A 21,144-nucleotide genomic window follows, 5' to 3' on the forward strand; every position below is an offset into this window, starting at 1 on the left:
AGGAGATATGCTTTCAAATCAAAAGCCATGCTCTTGTATTTTAATTTTTCTGGCCAGATTCCCCACTTTGCTTGGTTATTTTAGCATTTCCCACCCCCGGAGCTGTGCAGAGAGGCCAGAACGCCCCAGCCTGCCCTGCTAGACCTCCAGCTTTCCACCGCAGCAGCCACACGTACACGTGCACCGAGGCACACGCACACACACACGCACACACCGCTTTTCCCCCCGCTTGCATCAGGCAGGGTATTTAACAAAGGACCTTTCTTCTGCCCGTTCCTTTTTGTAGCTCAAGTTCCTCCTTTTTCTCCACCAGTGAGTCACCCAGTCTCTCCCCTTTCCCAGTCGCCTCTCCTCCCTGCGGGAATCAAGCCCCGTCCTGCGAGTCATGCCTCCCAGCCATTTTGCTATGGAAAGGAAAGATTGCATTTAGCTGGAATCCTAACTTGTCACAAGAAGGGGGCGGCTGCACCCGTTTTTGGGAGAGAGGGGCGTTTTTTGGTGGACTGATGAATAGCCACAAAAAGCTCCCCCAGGGCGGCAGAGCGACTTCAGGATCGCCTCCGCCATTCTCTCTGCAAACAGGCGATGGCCGAGGTGTTGCCACTTAGAAAAGCAAGGCCACAGCAAGGACTTTCTCAGAGGCTCCATTTTAATATTAGCTAGTTCTCTAAATGAAAGAATGATCCCGTGAGATGCTCCCTGGGTGTCAGCACATCCCCAGCATGTGTACCAGAGAGACGGGAGCATGCTGGCTCCCGCCCCTGCCCCAGCAGCTCCCCACCGAGGGGTCCTGGTGAAGCACAAAACTGGGCAGAGCAGGGCAGCCCCGAGGACCCCACGCAACGCCTGGGGGGACCTCAGACCTCCCGTGGCAGGAGGCAGGGTGTAGAGCCACGCAGGGTAGCCACAGTGCCAGAGCTGTCAGCAGCACCGCAGGGGCCACCATCACCACTGACCAACGCAAGATGGATAAAATCCCATCACTGAGGAGCCTCTCGGGAGCCCAGCAAAATAGCAGCCCTCCTGGGTAGCGTGGTGCAAGTGCTGGGCAAATGCCACCAGAGAGGGTCTGCGCTGCAGCACACGAGACCCACCGAGACCCTTTCCTGCCCCAGCACTGATTTAGGTCCCCAAAGAGCAGCGCAAGATGCTCTGTGCCACCCGCTCTCGCAGCAGGGCTGGACAGGGCTTCCAGTTCAGGGTTTGGAGTTTGGAGAGTGGAACTGGGAGAGGAAGGGAGTATGGAAGGAGGAAGGGAGAAAATAACTGCCCAGTTGTAAATCCCTGCCTGGGGAGGAAGGACTTTTTTTTTCTTGCCTGTTGAAGGGTATTTCTGCTCTCCCCGTTGGCTTGCTGGTGGGACTGCGGCTGGGGAGGTCTCTCCCAGGGAGCGTTTGCCAAGCCCCCATCCGCAAGGAGCGCAGAACCCCAAATCCAGGCCACATCCCCAACACCGGCTATATTTTCACATTAGCAATTGACGCTACAGTTTATCGCAAGTCAACCACACCGCACATCTCCTCACCTGCATGAAAGGACAGTCAAAGCAGAGTCATTCAAGCAAGGAGGTGAAACGCCCTGGCCTCAAAGCACAGCTTGATCTGGCACCAGAGGATGCTGAAAACCAGCCAGACCCTCCAAACACAGGTTCAGCCGTGGGCTGGGCTGATGAGTCACAGGCTTTGTCTTGTAGCTCTCCCAGAGCAGAGAGGGGCTCGCTCCGCAGGCGACGCAGCTGCCACGCTCTGCAGAAGCTGCGCCGCGCTCCCGGGCGTCCTCCCTGCCCAGCTGTAGGGTGCTTGGAGAGTGTCTGCAACGACCTCTGCACAAGCTTGGATTGCACTGGGAAGGGGACCTCAGCCAGCAGCAGGTTTCAGGCCGTTGCATCACCCCCAAGAGACATCCTGTAGGGACACATGGGATGTAAGTCGAGGGCGGGTCAAGTGCCAGAACTGCCTAACACTTCTTTCTCCTTGTCTGTGTATTTGTGTGTTGCAGCAATATCATCCCACCGACATCACTGGCCAGCTCAACCTCTCCGACCCCTCAGTCAGCACTGTGGTGTGACCTTCTCCCCGAGGGCCATCAGTCCTTGCCCAACACAGTAGGAAGGCACAGCCAGGACTGCCTTTCGCGGGACACTGATGGGTTCTTCTGGGTGAGATGGGAGGAAAGCATCTTTCATCCATACACAGTGACTTCATTGTATATCTCCCTCCCTTCCTAAGCCTGCTGCCATGCTCGTGCCCCAGAATGCACAGCAGAACCAGGACACGGTTTGGACTTCACTGTACAGAGATGTTTGCTTCCAACCAGTGCTGTTGATAACCAGTATTGCCACTGACTGGCTACGTGCAAGGGGAAAGGATTTTGAAAGGCACATGGTGCTTGCTCTCCCACGGTAGCGGGGAAGAGCTGGTGCCAGACTACAAACATGTGCTTCACTTTGCAGGCTTCAGGCTTCTCAGCACACGCACGGCCCCTCAGATGTGTGCTCCACGTCTCCCACCACCCCGGAGGGCTCCAGTGCAACGTGCTCGTGGTCCCGAGCAGCTGGAGCAGCCAGCGCGGTTTGGCAGGTTGGGCACAATGCTGTGCCGAGTGACCCCGCCTCTGCAGCAGGGTCTGGAAGATGCGTGCTCTGCTCCTTACAGGGGATGAACCCCCTGTTCCTCCCGCCCATCAGCCCGTGGCTATGACTTGGCTCCTGTACGTGGTCTGTTTGCAGCAGGAGTGCTCCCAGCCCTGCAGCCCATGCTCCTGTGCTAAACGTGGTCCTCTGGAGCTCATAACATGCTGTCAGCCAAGATCCTGGCTCCCCACCTCTGCACAGAAGACATCCCCAGGACCTGGCCATGGCCAGCATGTAGCTCTCACACCGTGGCTTTCCCGGCCAGGAACATCTCCACGGGGAATGGCTCTGGATGGTTGCACTGACCTTTAGCCAAGCTCCACACTGCCTCAGCACCAGCAATGCAAGGAGAAATGCTGCTGGCCGGTCGTGGCTTGCCGTGTGCTGCAGTGTCTGCAGCGACCACCCAGCCTGCCTGCAGTGTCGGGCACCGCAGCAGGCACTGGCAGCTTCCCTGCCACACTCACCTGCAGTTCAAGCTTGCCAGCAGCTCCCGCGGCAGCCCTGAAGCCCCAGCTCACATGGCTGCATCCGCCTGGATCTGGAGACGTGGAAACCGGATCCCGGTTCAGGAGAAGGGAACCAAACAAGACAGACTGACGCCGTTCCTCCCCACACCTTCCTTCCCTCAAGCATATGTGCCCATGTGCCAGCATCCCTGAGCACCCTCCTCGTGGGCGCTGTGAGCAGGTGCGGAGACACCAGCGTCGGGGAAGCATCTGGTGCCAGCCAGGCTGGTGATGAGCAGCTACAGCACGCGCACAGGCAACATCGCATCCCGCCTCCTGCGAAGGTGGAAAACCCACCTGCAACGTGGGACCAAGCCCCAGTGGCATGAACTGCCCCAGCCGAGCAGATGGGGCTTCCCCCTGAGGGTCGGCGGCTTTTGCAGGCAGGATTTTCAGATGGCAGCTGAGGTCTGTGAGCATCGTCCCACTGACTGCAGTGGCTCCATCAAGTTCATCTCACTCCAGCTGAGAAATTTGACCCATTCTACTTTATACGTCAATGTAACATTAATACCAAGTTTTTGCAAGAGCTCAGTAAAGTCTATACTGGATCATGAAGTGGTTTATTCCAGTGCCATGTGCCTCTTTCCGTCTCTGCCTTCTGGCAAAGCTGGCAGGGAGCCCCGTGCTGAATCAGAGCCTCACCCAGCACTGCTGCAGGGTTTGCAAACAGTAAAAGGTGGAGGGACAGGGAGGGACGGCAAAGCCAGCAGGGAGAAAGGCCAGGAGCTGCAGGGAAGACCGGGAGGGAAGGGGCATCACCATTCAGGGATGCCAGGCTGATGGACAGCCTGAACAGCCTGTGTGGGGGGACAGGCCTGGCAGTGGAGAGACGGGGACAGTCTGAAACTGTCCAAATGCCAGCACCATGCCAGCTGGCTCTCACCCACCTCCATCTAGGGGAAAAAAACGGTCCCCTGCCACTGCTGTGCTCCCCAGCTCCTGGGAGCCAGCATGGGGCACTGCCAGTGGGGCTGGCCTTTGGGAACAGAGGACCGACTGCAGGGATGAAGGCATCTTGGGAAGTCCCCGCACCTCAGCCCATCTGTAGGGAGGTGCCCTGAGGGATTTGCAAAACAGAGAGGCAGCTTCCCTGGGCTGAACTGAAGCAACATCACTCATTGACACCATGCTCCCCATGTGCTGAGACCACCAGCCCAACCTCCCTAGGGGTGTCAGCCTCAGGATGATCTGGGAGGAGGAGTGGGGCTCAGGTGGCCATGCAGGGTGACAAGCGAAGTCCTAGCACCAAATGGAAAGCCCAGGCCTTCTCAGGAAGGACTGAGTGCTGTCAATAGAGAGGGTCTGGCAGAGCTGGGATTGCTCCTGGGAAAGGTGCCGTGCAAGGGGCTTATCCTGGCAGAGGTCCTGCAGCCATCCCAGGTGCAGGGCTGGTAGCACTGGAGGAGCTGCTGCTTTCACCCGCAGCCCTCACACCCCTCGCTGGGGAGAGGCACCGCAGGAAGAGCCAAGTGGGAATTGAGCAGTGTGGCAGCATGCTGGGTTGGTTTCTCTCTTGAAAATAAAAATGGGAGCAAGCCACAACTGAGGTGACGTTTGGTTTATTCTCTGCATGATTTATTTAACCCTTGCCAAGAGCTTGCCAAAGGATGCATTGACCCCTGCCACGTCCCTGGCTTGTCCTGTAGCTCTTGCATGGGCAAGAGATTGAGCGAACAGGGGGAGGCTGGTGGCCACAGTCATCTCATTGTGGCTCTTATCGCCTTGCAATGAGTAAGAACTCATGCCAGAAAGGGCTGTTGCTCCTCCTTGAGAGATGCTTTTGTCACCCCAGCTTGTGCTTTCCTCTGGAGCGCAGCTCCAGCTCCTTCCAAGGCCATCTCGCAGTATGCTCACTAATGGGGAGAAGCATTTCCGCAGGGAAGGACAGGAGGTGGCAGGGCAGGGAGATGCAGGGGCAGCCCCAGTCCCTTTTTGTGGGTGATGGGAGGTGAGGCAGCAGCAAGGGCTGCAGGGTCTGTGCTGTAAACCCACACGGGCTTTTTTGTCCCCACTGCCATCACTGAGCTAACCCTAGACCTTGGCCTTTGATGAGCTTTAGCATAGAGGGAGAGCTATTGGGGGAGGAACCACTGTGCAGCCTCACCCATCCTTTGGCAGCTCCCCTGCCGAACCACATCAGTGGGAGCTCGAGGCTTTGTCTCTTTCCAGCCCTCACTCTAAACCTCAGCCTCACCCCAGATCTTGGTTGTTGGCTGAGCCTTCTCAGCACCAGCAGCCCTGTCTCAGGGAAAAAAAAAACTATCAAAAGAAACATTTTGCAACCTGCCCTGTCCTTGAGCAGCACACAGAGGGGTCTGGGGCTTTCTGAAAGTCCCATGGAGGCTCTGGAGTGCCCCAAAAGCACCCAGAGATCTTCAGGTGCACCAAAAGGCACATGGAGAGCTCTGGGGTGCACGAAAAGGCAAACCAATGCCTGTCAGGACACAGAAAGCCAAACTGATGGCATTTGGATGCACAAAAAGCCAACCCAAGGGGTCTTGAGGGCGTGGAAAGGCACGCTGGGGCTGCTGGGGTCACTGAATGGCAGATGGGGAGTGCTGGGGGCACCAAAAGGCCCAAGGAGGGCTTTGGGGCAAACTGAAAGGCACGCAGAGGCTCCTGGGCTGCACCGAAAGGCAAATGGAGGCTCCTGGGGTGGACTGAAAGGCACACAGAGGAATATGGTGTGTCCTGAGATGCACGCAGGGGCTCCCAGGATGCACCAAAAGGTACATGGAGTCATACGATGCATCCTGAAACGCACACGGAGGCCCCTGGGCAGCAGAAGGGGCAGGACAGGGTGACCTGGAGGAGAAGGATCAGCTGGCCCCCCTGGGAAGGGGATGTGCAGGTCTGAGGGTGACCTGGGGGAGCCTCCCGAAACACAGAGAGCAGCTGCAGTCAGACCATGCCCCGCAGGGAGCTGAGCTGGAGGCTGCTCCCCCCAGCAGCAGGGAAGAGGGAGCTTGGCATCGTCTCAGGGGACTCTGGGAGGAGGAAGAAAAGTGATTTCCAGGAACAGAGCATCTTCTCATTGGTCCACAGGGAAATGTTTGCAACAGCAGAGTGCAGACACCTGGAGAAAGGCATGGACCACAGCCTGCCTGGGGCTAAAGCCTGGTCACCCTGCCTCAGCGGCCCCTGCAGATGCGGGGTCTCCTCCAGAAGTGGGACTCCCTATGCAGGTTGTGGTAAATGACTATGATGGAGCCCATGAAGGTGCAGAAGAAGATGCTGGCCATGAAGGAGAACGGTCCAATGATCAAGAAGGTGATGTAGTGCTGGGCAGACAGTGGGGTCTCCTGGCATTGCCTGAAGGACTCATTCCCAAAGGCCATGATCGGATACTTGTTCAGCTGCTCCGGGGCTCTGCACAGGAGCAAATTCTTCTCTGAAAGAGAAAAGCAGTGCTGATGGGCACGCTGGGCAGCTGGGACAAGGCAGGTGTCAAGGACAGGGGGTCTGTATGGGACAGATGGGACCAGGGCAGGAGGACAGGGGCCAGGTTGATCAAGATAGCCCAGGGCAGGGTACAAAGAAGGGGAGCAGTGAGGGTTCAGGACTCATCTACGTCCTGCGCCCTGGGGAGTGTGCCAGGGAGGTGGGCGCAGTGCTGGAGAGGGCACTGGAAAATGGGTGTGGATGGAGCAGGATAGGATGGAGCAGGACAGCAGATGGGGCAGACAAGGTGGTGGGTCGGGTTCCCAGGGGACAGGCGTGGAGAGCAGTGAGCAGCCAGCCTGGAGATGCCACAGAAGGTCCCAGCCAGCACAAGTGACAGACGCGCACCCAAGCTGGAAGCAAGCAGGAATGGGTGGCAGCGGAGGGAAAGACCTCACTGGCAGAACTGTCTCTCACCGAGGTTCCCAGGGGAAGACAAGCAGGATCAGCCCCATGTTCATGAAGGCACTGGGGAAGGGGATGAGGGCACTGAGTCCTGGCCGAGTCAGCGGTGATGCCCAGCCTGACACACAGGCTCATCTTGCCCCTCAGATGCCCATTGCCCAGCTCACCTTGCCCTCGCCATGGCAGGACTGGTGCCACTGGGGACAGCGCTGCGTGCCTGTCACTGGGCCATTGCCCAGCCCTCCTCTCCAGGCAGTCCCTGCTGTTGGCCAAGGGTGGGCACCAGGGACCAGACCCAGAGATGCATCCACCCAAGCAAACACAGGAGCTGCCATGGCCTGGGGACGGGTCCTGGGGAACCTCACCGTACCCCCACGAGCACTAACCATGTGAGCCCAGGGCCAGCTGGCAGCCAGGGTGCTGGGTCCTGTCTCAGCCCCGATGGGGTGACCAGCCAGCGTGGAGCGGGTGGGGGGCTTGGGGACACGGTCCTCCGGGCACTCACCTCGCACTTTTTCCCTGTTGTGGCTGAGCCAGCGCCAGAGGGGCAGGATGCCGCAGCTGCACACCCAGGGGTTGTCCTGCAGGAGGAGGGTTTGGAGCTGGGGCAGGGTGTGCAGCACCCTCGGCTCCAGCTCCCCCAGCACGTTGCTGCCCAGGTTGAGTGTGGCCAGGCTGGTGAGGGGCAGGAAGGTTTCGGGGGTCAGCACCGTTAGGTAGTTGTTGCTGAGGTCCAGCTCCTGCAGCGCCCCGAGCCCCACCAGTGCCTGGCTGTGGATCAGCCCCAGGCGGTTGTGGGGCAGGCTGAGCAGCAGCAGCCCCGGCAGGGGAGGGAAGGAGTGCGGCCCCAGCACGGTGATGAAGTTGTAGCCAAGCCACAGGGTGCTGGTGTTGGCCGACAGGCTCTGCGGCACCTCTCGGAGGGCACGCTCGCTGCAGTCCGCCTCCCCCAGGGAGCAGCGGCAGACGGCAGGGCAGGCTGGCGAGGGCAGCGGGCGCAGGAGAAGCAGGCAGGCCAGCACGGTGCTGGGGCCCATCCAGCAGCCCATGGCTGCCCACCGAGGCGGCGAGTGCTCCTCGACCTTCGGTGCCAGGATTTCCCCACGCACAGGATCCCTAGTGCCTGTTACCTTGCCCAGCCACCCGTCCCTGCCTGGCACCCTTGGGTGAGCCCGGCGGTGCCGAGCGGAGGTGCCAGGCAGTGCCTGGCTGTAAGAGGAGCGGGTGGATGTGCTCGGCTCCCTGCAGCCGTATGCATTCCCCCGCTTGCCACCACCCACCCTCTGCAAACCGGGATCGGGCTGCGCTCCCAGCCCCAGCTTCCCTTGGGGTGGAGCTGCACTTTTTTCAGCAAATATTTTTGCAGTGATGCCTACCCTGGCAAGGTGCGGAGTCGTGCCCTAGTCCCTCCCTCCGCCAGGCACTGCTCCAGCCAGGTAAGCAGCCAGCTCTGTGCGGCCTGGGATTAACTGCTTGTGTGCGCGGCAGGCTGGAGGGCTGGAAAAAAGCAAAACCAGACCCATCTCTTGGCCTCCATCCTCCCCATGGGACATCCCCCATGGGCGTGTTGTCTCACCAGCTGTGTACAGAGGGGTGTATGGACCCAAGACCTACATAGATGGCTGGGGTGGGACAAAGCTTAAATCATATCAGCAGGTCTAACCCCATCTTCTGTGCTGGCCCACCATGCCCAGAGGTCCTCAATGGGGAGCTCTGCTAGGAGTCATGGGCCACACTGCTGAGCCCAGCCCTTGGCCGGGCTGTTTGCACCTGGCAGGAGACCACAAGCCATGCCAAAATGAGGAGGGTTGGGATGTGAGTCCCATGGGCCACCCTCCTCCTCCCCAGCAGGATCACACATCTGCGTGCACACTGGGGGACACCCAGGAGCCCCCACATGACAAGGCGTGGGAAAGGTAAGCTCGCTGGGCTGCAGCAGCCCAAAACTTGTTTACCCTCACGCCAGCATGGCAGCGCCGGTTCAAGAGGGCTCAAAGTCTGCCTCCACCCTGTTTACACCTGCTCTGGTTTCAAAGGTGCCTGAAGCCCCGCAGCAGAAGGCTGGAAAGGAAAGGTGTCACCTCCCAGCTCCCACTGTCCTTGGCAGAGCTCAGCAGACACCGGGGGACCAGGGGACATGGCCAGTAGCACCTCATCCTACCCGCAGCTCGGCATGGAGGCCTGGAGCAGAGACACCTTCCTCCACTCACACCCTCGCAGCTCCTGTCCTGTTTGGGACCCCAGTGGTCCCAAAGAAATCCCGGAGGAATCCCCGGCACCTCTGCCCCATGGCCAAAGGGCTGGAAGGGCAGCAAGGCAGCGCATGCCTGAGCCTCAGGCCAGGACCAGGATGTTCCCAAATCTGGGGCAGAAGCAGCAGGCAGGCAGTTTATTAATAGCATCCAGAGGAGCTTTGGTTTGTTTATCTACCCTGCAGCAAACTCAGTTTGCTGCATTAATCCCCATCTGGAAATAATTCAGAGGAATCCTCCAGCCCAGCCCAGCCCAGCCCTGAAGCAGGGCAGAAACCCACAGCCACGTGGAGCTACAGCACCAGCTCATCCCACCAACAGCTGCGGGCTATATGGGGACCCAAATCTGGGACATTTTTGTCCCAAAATGCTCTTCCTCCCCAGGGGTTGCATAACCCACTGCCTGCGACCACCTGGGATCAGGTGAGATGTGCAAAATTCATTGGGGAAAAAAATACTAAAACCAAGGCCATTTACAGCTTTTGTGCTCAGAGAGCCCAGGAGGCTGCAAACCCATCTCAGCTCCTCCACCAGCCCCTCACTGCCAGCCTGTTGCACACCCCCATGGCACGTGGCAAGAGAGACGTCCCCAGTGTCCTGCCTGCCGGGGACACCGGCCAAGCACAGGACTGGTGCTGGTTGTGCCTGGCCCCACTCCTGTTTTGCATACATTGGCTGCACCCCACTGCAATACCAGGCTGGTGACCCTTCGGGGTCCTGAACCCCAGCAGAGCCACCACTGTCCCTTCACACATGCTGCCAGTGCTCGGCAGAGCATGGGTCCCTGTCATGGCCCCCTTCTCTGGAAGGGGGCATCCAGCACTCTGCAGGAAGAGCCCAGGTCCCCATTGCTAGCCAGGGCTGCACCCACTGGTGCCCCGCTCCCCCACTGTGATGCCTCCTCCTGTGGTTTTGGGCTCTACGCAGAACAGAGCAGCCTGGCCCCAGGGCCAGCACCAGGAGAGGTTGCTCCGAGCGTCTGCTCTGCAAGAACAGCTTAGGGGGCCTGTGCTGACCGATGGAGGAGTCCCCAAGGCACAGGGTTCAACACCAGCCCTGCTCTGGCCAAGGGATGTAAATCAGGGTGCCCAGCCAGGACGCCAAGACCATTTCCACAATGAAGTGATGGAGGGGCAGATATAAACTCCTTCAGAGACCAGCCACTGGCTGGGAGCAGCAGGGACACGCGCAGGGGAACACTGCAAGGGCCAAGCTTCACAGCGTGGGGGGGGATGCAGTGGAGCAGGGGTGGGAGCACAGAGGCAAGGACCTGGGGCTAGGGCAGGGAGCCATGGGTCCTTGTCACCATCCACCACTGCAAAGCTGGGACCCACGGTGCCGGGCTGAGCACAGAGTCCTGCTGGCACCTTTGTACGGAGCCGTGCCCGGCATAAGGATGGGCCCTTCCCAGACTCTTCCCACCACCCACTGTGGGGTATTTGGGGGAAATGAAGATAGAGGGGAAGGTGCTTTAAGCCTCTGTGTTAGCTTTTAGCCCACCCTTGATGGCTTTAATTTATTACATGTTTCCATGTAATTAAAGATCCAAGGCAGGCAGATGCCCACTCCATGGAGTCCCTGAACCACACCACGCTTCTGCTGTACCTCCTGGGCACCTCTGCCCTGGGGCATCCCTGGTGGCACTGCTCGCATGGCTGGAGCTCCCCAGGTTGGGGTCTGCTGAGAACATCTCAGCTCTGACTTTTTTATGGCAGGTGACACCAAGTGGCAGAATTGTGCATGGGCACTGTGCGTGGTGTGAGTGCTGTGAATGGTGTGGGTGCTGTGCAAGGCATGGGTGCTGCACATGGTGTGGGTGCTGTGCAAGGCATGGGTGCTGCGCATGGGGTGGGTGCTGAGCAAGGCATGGGTGCTGTGCATGGGGTGGGTGCTGAGCATGGGGTGGGTGCTGGACTCCTCCGGCTGCAGCCCTGGCACCCGGTACAGGGGACAGCCAAGCACCAGGACTGCCCAGGGGGCACGAGATCACTGCTGACCCCAAGGAGGCACAGGCTGGGGTCCCCCACTGAGTCCCAAGGGGCAGCCAGTGGTGCCTGGGATATTGCAAGAGCTCATAAACCGCATGGAAAACATGCAGAAAATGGGCTCTGAGGAAGGACCATAAGAGCTGTCCAGGCAACCCCAAGCCCTGCCCAAGAACTGTATTAGTATCACCCTGCTGCACCCCAATTCTCCCCATCTGGCCTCTGTTAAACCCACACCTGGCTGTTGGGGCTCTTGTCCTTGCACCCCCAGTTTGGAGTCAGGCAGGGAAAGCCATGCAAAGATACAACCTGGAAAAACAGCGGAGGGGCTTCTGTACAAGCTGCATGCAGGTGTGCAGGCAGGGAGGCGGGGAGAAGGTCAGGCAGGAAAACCAAACCTGGGACAAGCCATGGAGCACAAGGCCAAGCAGGAGCTCCCATGGGTTCTGTCATCCTTGATTTCAACTGTACAGCTACCCCAATGCCCAAATTTGTCATGCAAATGGCCAACAGAGCAAACACTTAAAGGACAGCAATCTGGCAGAGCAGGTCAATTCTCCCCGTCACGCCTCCACCCCAGGCAGGGCTTGCCCCAGGCTAGCCCGAGGCTTACCGACAAATAAGACCAAGACATGCAGCCCAGCAGGGCCAACAGAGCGTTGTTTAATAGGCATGAAGCTTTCGGGGTGCTGGACACTCTCCCCGGAGCATCACTGTGAAGCTGAGCTGTGCCAGGTTCCTGCGTCCCCTTGTCTGAGAGATGCTCGGTGGACGTGTCCCTGCTGCAAAGCCACGTGCATGGAGAAGCTGGGCATGAGCAAGCCCTGGACCAGGGACCAGGGGACATCCATGATGGCTGGACCAGGTTTCTGAGTTGTCAGAGGGGTGGGTGGGCAGGATGAAGGGGTGGGGGCATCTTCATCCCCCCTGTTGCACCCCAAATCCTGGCAGGATGGACAGCAAGCCCTGAGCAAGCTGAAGCCCTTCCCAGGCTGCCAGCGCAGCTACTGTCCATAAGTGGGTCCGGGGCATGGCATGGGGGTCCCCAAAAATGGTCCCAGACTGCACTCCAGGATCTCAGTTGCCCGTGCCCGCTCAGCTCTCGAAGGCTGCTGTCACCCCACAGCACAGGCACGGCCGGCAGCAGCTGTGTCGGGGGAACGGTGCCGGGGGCACCGCATCTTGGCACAGCCCCACCGGCTGCCGCGTGACCACCTTCTCTTTGCACAAGCCCTTGGTGGCTGAGTCGGGCTGGGACCTGCCGGCCACCCAGGGATGCTCCTTGTCAGCCTTGATGGTGAGGAAGGTGGCCAAGTCGAGGTCGAGCATGGCGATGCCGCCACGCGGCGTGGGCGTGTTTTGGCGGCACTGCGGACAGGGGATCCAGCGCTGTTCGTTGGTGACGGCGTCGAGGCGTTTCAGGCAGGCTTGGCAGAAGGTATGGCCGCAGTAGAGCCGGCGCGGCAGCCGGCTGCACAGGTCATAGGAGGAGTAGCAGATGATGCACTCAACCCGCTGGCTGCCCCGGCTCGGGGTCTGTGAGTATGCCCCGACACACGGCCCTGCGTCCTCTGCCCGGGGGCTGCTGCTAGCCTGGGACATGCTGGGGAGGGAAGGGTGAGAGGAGCCATCAGACCCACGGCCAGGGTGTGGGATGCCACCTCTGAGTGCATCTGATGCATGGGAGATATGGGAACCAGCCCCATGTGGTGGGTTCCCAGGGGCATCAGGCTCCCTGCCCAACATCCCTGCCTGCGTGGCTGCCCCGTGGATAGCCCTGCCTAGAAAAGTAGGACCTTGCCACTGCAGATGGCTCTGCCTGCATCCAAGGGGGATGCGTTTTGCCTGGTGCCACCCCTGCATCTCTGCCAGGAGCTCTGCCAAATGCCCCTTATGTCTCGTGGGGACTGGGGGCTGGTTGGACCTCAGCAGCCTGCCCGGGCTCTGGGTTGGTGGGGAACATGGGGTGGGCAGGAGCGTGTCAGTGGGGTGGGCAGGGGAGCAGCACCCAGAGGAGCAGGCAGTGCCACAGCCCTGCTCCTTGCCAGCCCCGGGCTGTGCCAGGCCGCCGTGGCACAGCTGTCAGCAGCAGGGGACAGGCACGCAGGCTGACAGGGAGGAGTTGAGGGGTCCAGCCTCATCTTAAGGGGGGTTTGATACCCACCAGCATATTGGCAAACCTCTCCTGGGGGCCACCAAGACCCCACCCCCTCTCTACAGGTGACCTCAAACGTTTTGATACAGACGGGGATCCCTCCCCTTCTCCCCTGCCCCCATCCCTACCTGTCCTGAGATGCTCCCCCCAGGCCCTCAGGGGAGGTGGCAGAAGGGCTGCACCATCCCAGGGGGCTGCAGCAGTCCCATGGGAAGCACGGGGGGCCCAAGCCACCAGCAGGTCCCCAGCCAGGTCCCGGCGGCTGCTGGTGTCTGTGGCAGTGGGAAGGGACTCACCTTTCAGGGACAGGCGTGCTATCGGATCTACTGCCGGGAAGCCAAGCCTGGGAGATTGGGTTACAAGCACCCAGATAACAAAGACCTCTGAAATCTAAGCCCCAGGAGCAGTCATTAACCATCCGCCTCTGCTTCATTAGCAGAAGAAAGCATCCCCGTGAGGCCACGGAGCTGTGGGCTTCACCATGGGCGGAGAGGGCTTGGACATCGGCTGTACCTGGGCAGCAGTGGCAGAGTCTTTCACATCCTCGGCCACCCCCCATGGCCAGGAACATCTGGGCAGATGTTGGCAAGCGGAGACACCCCATCGCACTCCAGCCCACACATCCCCAGGTGGTCCGGGCTGCGGGGACGGCTGCGACCGGAGTGGGAGGGCACAGCGAGGCTCCAGGCTCGCGGGGATGGAGGGGCTGGGGCTGGCACAGGGACACCGAGGCTCCAGCCTGGTCCGAGCCGGCAGTGCCCATGCGTGGGGTGGTGCTCCTCGTCCGGTGCCCGGGTGTGACCGCTGCCACAGACCTGTCCGTGACCTGCCCCTGCTCTTCCAGCTGGGGCTGCAGGCTCTCGCGCTGGGGGGCTGAGTTACCCTCGGCTCTGCCAGGGACGATGCTCAGACGCAGGCTGGGGAGAGCCCAGCATGCCTCGGTGACACCTGCAAGGTTCGTGCCGATGCATGACCCAGGGGAGGTGACAGCACCAGGGTGGTGGCAGGCTCAGTGCCCACAGCTGCCAGCCCCTGCGCAGCCCTTGGTCCAGCAGCAATGCTGCAGCCTCTGCACGGAGGGTGTGGTAGAGGGACAGATCCTGGAACCAGGGTCCTGGAGAAGAAAAGCACATCCTGGAGCCAGGGCAGGGCTGCCAGGACACCCAGCAGCACTTCTGCGTGGGTGCAGGAGAGGGCAGCAGCTCCTGCTCCAGGCAGGAGCAGGCAGCAATGCAGGCAGGGAGCCAGGCGGTGCTCTCCTGTGCTGCCTGCTTACCAAACATTTAAGCAGCTCTCGGGCCCTGTTTCCAGCACTCCTCGGCAGCAAGAACTAGGGGGTTTAGAGACCGAGACCCTCATAGGGTCATGGGGCTCTGCATAAAAACTCGACCTCCTGATGCCGGTGCTCGGTAGCAAGGCAGCAGAGCCGGCAGCACAGCATCTTCGGGGCGTAGTGGCCGTATCCTGAGACAGGATCCTGATGCATCCTCTGTCACAGGTTTCCCCAGGGAGCACATGTGCCCATGGGTCCCCAGGCACAGGGATGGCACCCCATGGCAGGGCTTTGCCCTCCCCTTGCCAGGCTGGTAGCAGGCAAGGGATGGCAGGGTGGCCGGCTTGGGACGGCGCTGTGCCGGGGACCTTGGTTTTGGCCAAACCCACTGGCCGAGGTGGGGGCAAAGGCCGTGTGCCCTGGGCGGATCAGGAACCAGCTGCGTGGGACTCCCACTGTGCCCTGGCATCTCCGGGTGCCACCCTGCATGCCTGCAAGGGCTGAAGGGCATGCCTGCAGGGTGGGTGGCAGCACCCTAGATGGCGGCAGCCAGGGCAGAGCTGGCACCCGGATGGGCACAGCCTGCTCCCTCCAAGGTCGTGTGCCCAGGGATGTGGAGGCAGCTGGATGCCTGGGGATGTCCAGGCATGTCCCAAAGCTGGCAAGGAGTCACTCTCCCACCCAAAGCACGGTGGTGGCCTGGCTCACCTGCTGCGGGGCAAGGTACGGAGCAGGCAGGCGTCAGTCCCTTTGGACCATAGGAAGCCCTGCCCAAAAAGACTATATGGGTGAGAGGGATGGGCTTGGCTCCATGCACAACTGGGGGTACCCCTGGCACTGCCCAGGGGCAGTGTCCCCACCTTGGCTGCCTCTCCTCACACAAATGTGCACACACACACACACATGCACCCCGCCTGCCCTCCTACCCCACTCCAGCCCCTGCCCATCCCCTGCCCATCAGCCATTCTGTCCCCCTCCCAGATGCCAGCAGAGCTGCGTCTCGTCGAGGGGTTGTGCCCAGCTGCCCTCGGACACTTCTGCCCATCGCACGCAAGCCCCTGGTACGGGGCTGTGCACCCCAGCTCACCTGCCCTGCACCCCACAGGCAGGGCTTGGGACGGGGGGAGCCCTTGGTGATACGGACTGTACACCTGCCAAGCCACGCAGGGTGACACCGAGGGGCACGCTGCCTGACACCGGCCTTCAGCCCTTGCTGGGCTCCGTGAGCCCTGCCGAAACCCCCAAATCTGGGCACAGGGAAGGCGTATCTGCAATCAGCCGTGACATGCATGGGTGGGAAATGTCTTTTCCTGTTCCCAGAACTCATCCCCGAGAGCTGCAGGGACCTTTGGCACAGCAGGGCGGGGAGCAGCACCCTCAGGGGAGTGCAAAGGTCTGATGCAGATGAGCCAGAGCCGTGCATCACCACCCACACCAGATGCCGGAGGTGGCAATCACCCAGCACAACCCTCCGCACCCCTGAGCACCCTTTGAAGATGAAATGCACCTAGGGACCACCCATGGGACCCTGCATGCAGCTGCCTGTGTCACCCAGAGCCCTGTCAAGACCTGGGACAGCATGCTGTGCCCTCCCCTGCTCACACCCCCACCTCTCCTGCTGTCTCCAGCTTAATCATTCCCTGGGTGTCTGGCAGGCAGCACTCCACCCGGCCTCTCCCAGATTGTTGGCTGTCGCCCCAAGGTTAGGCAGAGCGAAGGGCAGCACGGCACTGCTGGCAGATGCTGCACCCTGCCAGCACCTTGCCCAGGCCAGGCCATCACATGCCTCACCCCTCCGCCCTGCCGGCTGACACCAGCCCCACTAGCCCAGGGGCTCTGCCGAAGGCTCCACACACCCCTCGGGGACAGTCTTCCCTCCCCAAACTGTGTTTGTCCCTGCAGAGCATGTCACACCCCCGGGGCACCGAGCACTGTCTGCAGGATGCGGGTTTCAGCCAAGCCAACGTGGTGACGCCAGGTCCCTGCCCAGCCACGCGGCGGGTGGGCTCTGCAGCACGGCAGGGCTGGCGTCGGGGCGACGAAAGCAAACAAGGGGTGGATCTGCCTGTCCCCGTGCCAGCACTGCCAGCAGTCCAGGCAGGGCGAACAAGAGCACTCCTTGTGCAGGGCGGGCGGCATGGGGCTGTGTCCCTGCCAACCTCCTCCTGCAAGGTGCACACCCCTTGGCCACCCACCAGCATGGGACCTGGGCCAGGCAGAGGGGTTAGGGCTGGGGGGGCAAACTGGCAGGGCTCTGCCCTGCACCTCTGCTGAGCCACTGCCACCCCAGCCCAGAAGCTCCCAGGGGTGGTGGGATTTCAAGGGTGGTGGGCTTCCAGGCAGTGGTAGGCTCCCAGTGCTGGTGGGATCCCGGTGGTGCTGGGCTCCAGGCAGTGGTGAGCTCCAAGCAGTGGTGGGCTCCCAGTGCTGGTGGGCTCCCAGGGGGTCGCAGCCAGCCGGGGCAGTGCCACAAAGCCCACCCAGCTGGCCCAGCCAGGAACCTATCCCTTTCCCAGCCCCCCTCAAAGCCGGGCTCTCTCTTTCCAAAAGACAGGACAGCCATCCAGCTTGGCAGGGTCGGGCTGAGCACCAGCCAGCGTCCCCAGGCAGGAAGGAGCAGGCTGTACTGGAAACACCTGGGCAAGGGGAGCGCTGGGCCCAGGCTGGCAGCAGGGTGGCAGGCAGCAGCGAGCTGAAGAGCTCAGCATGCCACTGCTGCTGCCGCAATCAGCAGTGCAACAGTTAAGCCTGGTTTTGAGGGGAGGGGAGAGGAGAGGGCCGTGTGCCCTCTGCACTGCCCTTACACAACCCGCCAGGATAAGCAAGAAGTAACACAGGAATCCCGGAAAACCCAGGGCGGAGGGAAGAGGTGTACCTTGGCAGGGGACGAGACGGCTGTAATTTTATTTGAAGCACGCTGAAGTCATCTGCTAACACACGTGCTCTTTCCAAGCCCCTGCTCCTGCAGACCAGGCAGTTCCTGCAGCAGCCGCGGTGCTTACGCAGCTGCCGCCTGGCAGCACGGCTGCCCGTGGGACGCCAACACAACGGCGGGCTTGTTCCAGGTCGGCGGCACCAGCCCCAGCCGAAAACCCAGCCTGGAGCCGCCCCAGCACACTGCGAAGAGGCCAGCAGGCTCCTCGCTCGCCTTCCTTGATGCCCAGGGGGTCGCAGAAGGCGAACGATGGGGATCTGCATCCCAAACGAGGTGCCCCAGTGCTACTCCGCTGCTGGAGCTGGGCCAGGCCTCTGCACTGGACCTGGCCCCAACGTGGCGTGGAGCCCCGAGCCGGGATGCAGATGCAAGCCTGGCAGAAGGAACTGAATGGGGCCGGGGGTTTCCTGGCACTGGGACGTTAATACCCGTACCCATGCTGTGCCAGCCAGGTGCCGCCCTGGAGTGCTGCCCAGTACTCTGCCATGCTTTGTCTGTCTGTCTTTCCTGTATCCTTCCCTCTGTCCCATGAGCAGCATGGCGAAGAGGAGCAGTACCCAGCTGGAGCTTGGCGCAGGGCGCTGCATCCCCATGATGCTGTGGGTGCGGGGACCACTCAGTTCTGGGGAGGTGGGTCCCCGTCCCCACTGGGGGCATGTCCCTGGCTCCTCTACACCGCTCCAAGACAGCAACGACGATGCCCTCCTCTGCCATGCACACAGGGCTGCCATCATCCAAATCTACCCTCCAGCAGGCGGGCAACGCCTGCACCTTCCCCAGAGTCGGAGGTTTCCCAGCAAGGGCAGACTGGCAGGGTCAGTGTACAGGATCACAGGCTCAAAGTGCTGCCCCATCCCCAGCGTAGGCACTTCTCGGTGGCATCTGCGTTGGCACACATCATCGTCAAGGCTGCCGGGCCTCAGTGGGGCAGGGAGGACCTGTCCTTCTCCCCCACACCCCACACTGGGCTCTCAGAACCTGGCAGGTGCCCATCACCGGCGTATCTGGCTGCAGAGCTCACGGGCGAAAAGCAATGGCAGAGTCCAGCCAGTGCCACGTCCCAGCTGCCAGCTCTGCTGGACGCTGGGGCAGTTCCCCAGGGTGCCCAGGCCAGGCAGACACGTCCCCACGGGGCCACCTGGCCTTGTCCCATGGTCAGCACATCCCATGGGTGCAGCGAGGGCCCTTAGGAGATGACACAGCAGCACTTTCTGCAGTAGGGGCAGCACTTGCAGCAGCCACATTCCCTGCAGGCCTCCCCCTCCCGCTCCTGGCCGTTGGGTGGCTTGTCCAGGGTGACAGTGTAGAAGGAGTCAGGCGATTCCCCGTTGGGCATCCTCAGGCTGGCATAGGGGTTGTAGGGACGGGACCAGGACTTCTTTGTGGAAATGGCTGGGCGGTTCCAGCTGCCAGCGGGGTCCGCCTGCTCCTCCACGGTGTAGGTGGGCACGGCTGCAGGGTTGGCAATGACAGTGGGCTCATCCTTCAGGTAGCGAGTGATGAAGCTTTGCCGGAACTGGTCCCGTGGGATGTTGACGCTGGCATAGGGGTTCTCCAGGCTGACGCCCCGATCCATCTCCCTGCTCATCGTCAGCACATGTGGCCCAGCTGGCATCGCCCACCTTCTGTGAGACAGAGACCCCATTAACCCGGGGTGCAGGGGGTGTCAGTGCTGGGGTTGTTCTCACGGCACAGGGAAGGGACCCCCAGCAGACCCCACTGGTTTGGGAGCAGGGTGCAGAGCTGTGCTCCGCGCTCCTTGCCAGCCCCAGGGGACCCCGACATGCAACCTGTAGACTTTGGCCATGTGGCCCTGACGGCAGAGGCGGGAGGGGAGGCAGGAGAGGGTGACACCGGGGCAGGGGACATGGGGGTGGGCAGGGTGCTGGGGGGCGGGAGGGCGTGCTGGGTGGGAGACAGGGTGCAGGTGGGGCAGTGGGGTGGGGTAGGAGCTGCTGGGGGAGACAGGTCTCAGAGGTGGGGGCAGGCACTGGGGAGAGGAGGGGGATAAAGGGGGTGCGGGGGAAAGAGAGGCAGAGGCGGGGGAAGGAGGGGGACGGGACAGGCGCAGGAGGGAGAGGGGCAGGGGACGGGGCCGGGGCAGGCGGGGGGAGAAGGGGAACCGGGGCGGGGGCAGGGGGCAGGCAGGGGCAGGGGGCAGGCAGGAGGAGAGCCGGCAGGGCGCGGGGCGGGCCGGGCAGGCAGAGGGTGGCGAGGGAAGGGGCCGGGGGAGCGGGCAGGGCGCGGGCAGCGCGTCGCTCCCGGCACTCACCGACCGCGCGGCTCCGGCCGGCTCCGGCTCTGCCCCGGCGCCGCTTCCTCCTGCGCGGACCGCCCCGCCCGGCACCGACCGCTCGGCACCCCCCGCCCCGCCCGGCCCGGCCCCCACCGCCCCGCCCGGCACCGACCGCCCGGCCCCGACCGCCCCGCCCGGCCCGGCGCCGACCGCCCCGCCCGGCACCGACCGCTCGGCACCCCGCGCCCCGCCCGGCCCGGCCCCCACCGCCCCGCCCGGCACCGACCGCCCGGCCCCCGCCCCCCCGCCCCGCCCGGCCCCGACCGCCCCGCCCGGCACCGACCGCTCGGCACCCCCCGCCCCGCCCGGCCCGGCCCCCACCGCCCCGCCCGGCACCGACCGCCCGGCACCCCCCGCCCAGCCCCGCCTGGCCGGCCCGGCCCCTGCCTGCTCTGGACACTGGCACCAGGCAGGGGGCACAGGGAACTGGGCACCAGTACCAGGCACCGGGCACTGGACAGGGGCACTGGGTACTGGACAGGGGCATGGGGCAGGGGTCACTGGGCAACGGGCAGTGGGAACTGGGCACTGGACAGAGGCACTGGGCAAGACCACCAGTATCAAGCATCATGCGCCAGGCAGCAGCACTAGCCGCTGGTACCAGCCACTGGGCACTGGCTCTGGCACCAGGCAGTGGGTACCAGCACCAGCATGGGCACTGGTATCGTGCGCTGGCACCAGCACCACACAGTGCGCACTGGACACCACACAGCAGGCAGCGATGCCATGCGCTGTCACCACTGACCACCAGTACAGGCACCAGTACCATCTACTGGCACCAGCACCAGCACTGCATGCCATGTGCCGGGCACTGAGCTCCAGCACCATGCACTGGCACCAGCACTGGCACCACACACCGGTACCGGGCAGCGGCGGGGCAGTGGGGTGGGGGCACCGCACACCATGGGCCTGTGGGAAGCAGCAAACAGCAAGCACCAGGCACTGGGCCGAGGGCACCGAGTACCATGCCCAGGTCCTGAGCACTGGGCAGGGAACACCAGGCACCTGTACCCACTGCACCCCCTGGCAGCCCCCAGACCCACCTGCCAGACTCTGCTTGCCCCCATGGACACCCAGGTCCTTGCAGCCCAGGGGTCCCTCACACCCTGCCTGGCTGTGCCCCACCTCTCCAGCCCTGACACTCCAATGCCAGGTCTCCGCTGGGGTCCTCATCCCTCCGGCTGATCCCTGGGCTCCCAGGCAGCCAGAAGGGCATGAACCGAGCGTGCTGGACCCAAGTGACCTGGTGTGTGCCTGG

At 62.2% G+C, this 21,144-nt stretch overlaps 3 protein-coding genes across 6 annotated transcripts in view; 1 reads left to right on the forward strand and 2 right to left on the reverse strand.

Annotated features, from left to right (window-relative positions):
• The window catches only part of GRIN1 (glutamate ionotropic receptor NMDA type subunit 1), a 38,514-nt gene extending 36,447 nt beyond the window's left edge, over positions 1-2,067 (forward strand). For all 4 annotated transcript variants that reach the window (XM_072882991.1, XM_072882994.1, XM_072882993.1 and 1 more), the window contains one exon: positions 1,999-2,067. In XM_072882991.1, the coding sequence (XP_072739092.1) occupies positions 1,999-2,067 (69 nt within the window). The remainder of the gene's footprint in view (positions 1-1,998) is intronic.
• A 4,208-nt stretch (positions 2,068-6,275) lies between these two features.
• LRRC26 (leucine rich repeat containing 26) lies at positions 6,276-8,039 on the reverse strand. The gene is made up of 2 exons (XM_072882746.1): positions 7,496-8,039; positions 6,276-6,535 (listed from the first exon to the last, which is right to left on the reverse strand). Exons 1-2 carry the CDS (start codon positions 8,037-8,039, stop codon positions 6,276-6,278), a joined length of 804 nt encoding a protein of 267 aa, XP_072738847.1.
• Positions 8,040-12,322: 4,283 nt separating this feature from the next.
• RNF224 (ring finger protein 224) lies at positions 12,323-12,829 on the reverse strand. Its single transcript, XM_072882765.1, has one exon. The coding sequence runs from the start codon at positions 12,827-12,829 to the stop codon at positions 12,323-12,325; it is 507 nt and encodes a 168-aa protein (XP_072738866.1).
• Between the last annotated feature and the right edge of the window lie 8,315 nt (positions 12,830-21,144).

This window comes from Ciconia boyciana, chromosome 18, assembly GCF_034638445.1.
Source record: "Ciconia boyciana chromosome 18, ASM3463844v1, whole genome shotgun sequence".
Taxonomy (NCBI): domain Eukaryota; kingdom Metazoa; phylum Chordata; class Aves; order Ciconiiformes; family Ciconiidae; genus Ciconia; species Ciconia boyciana.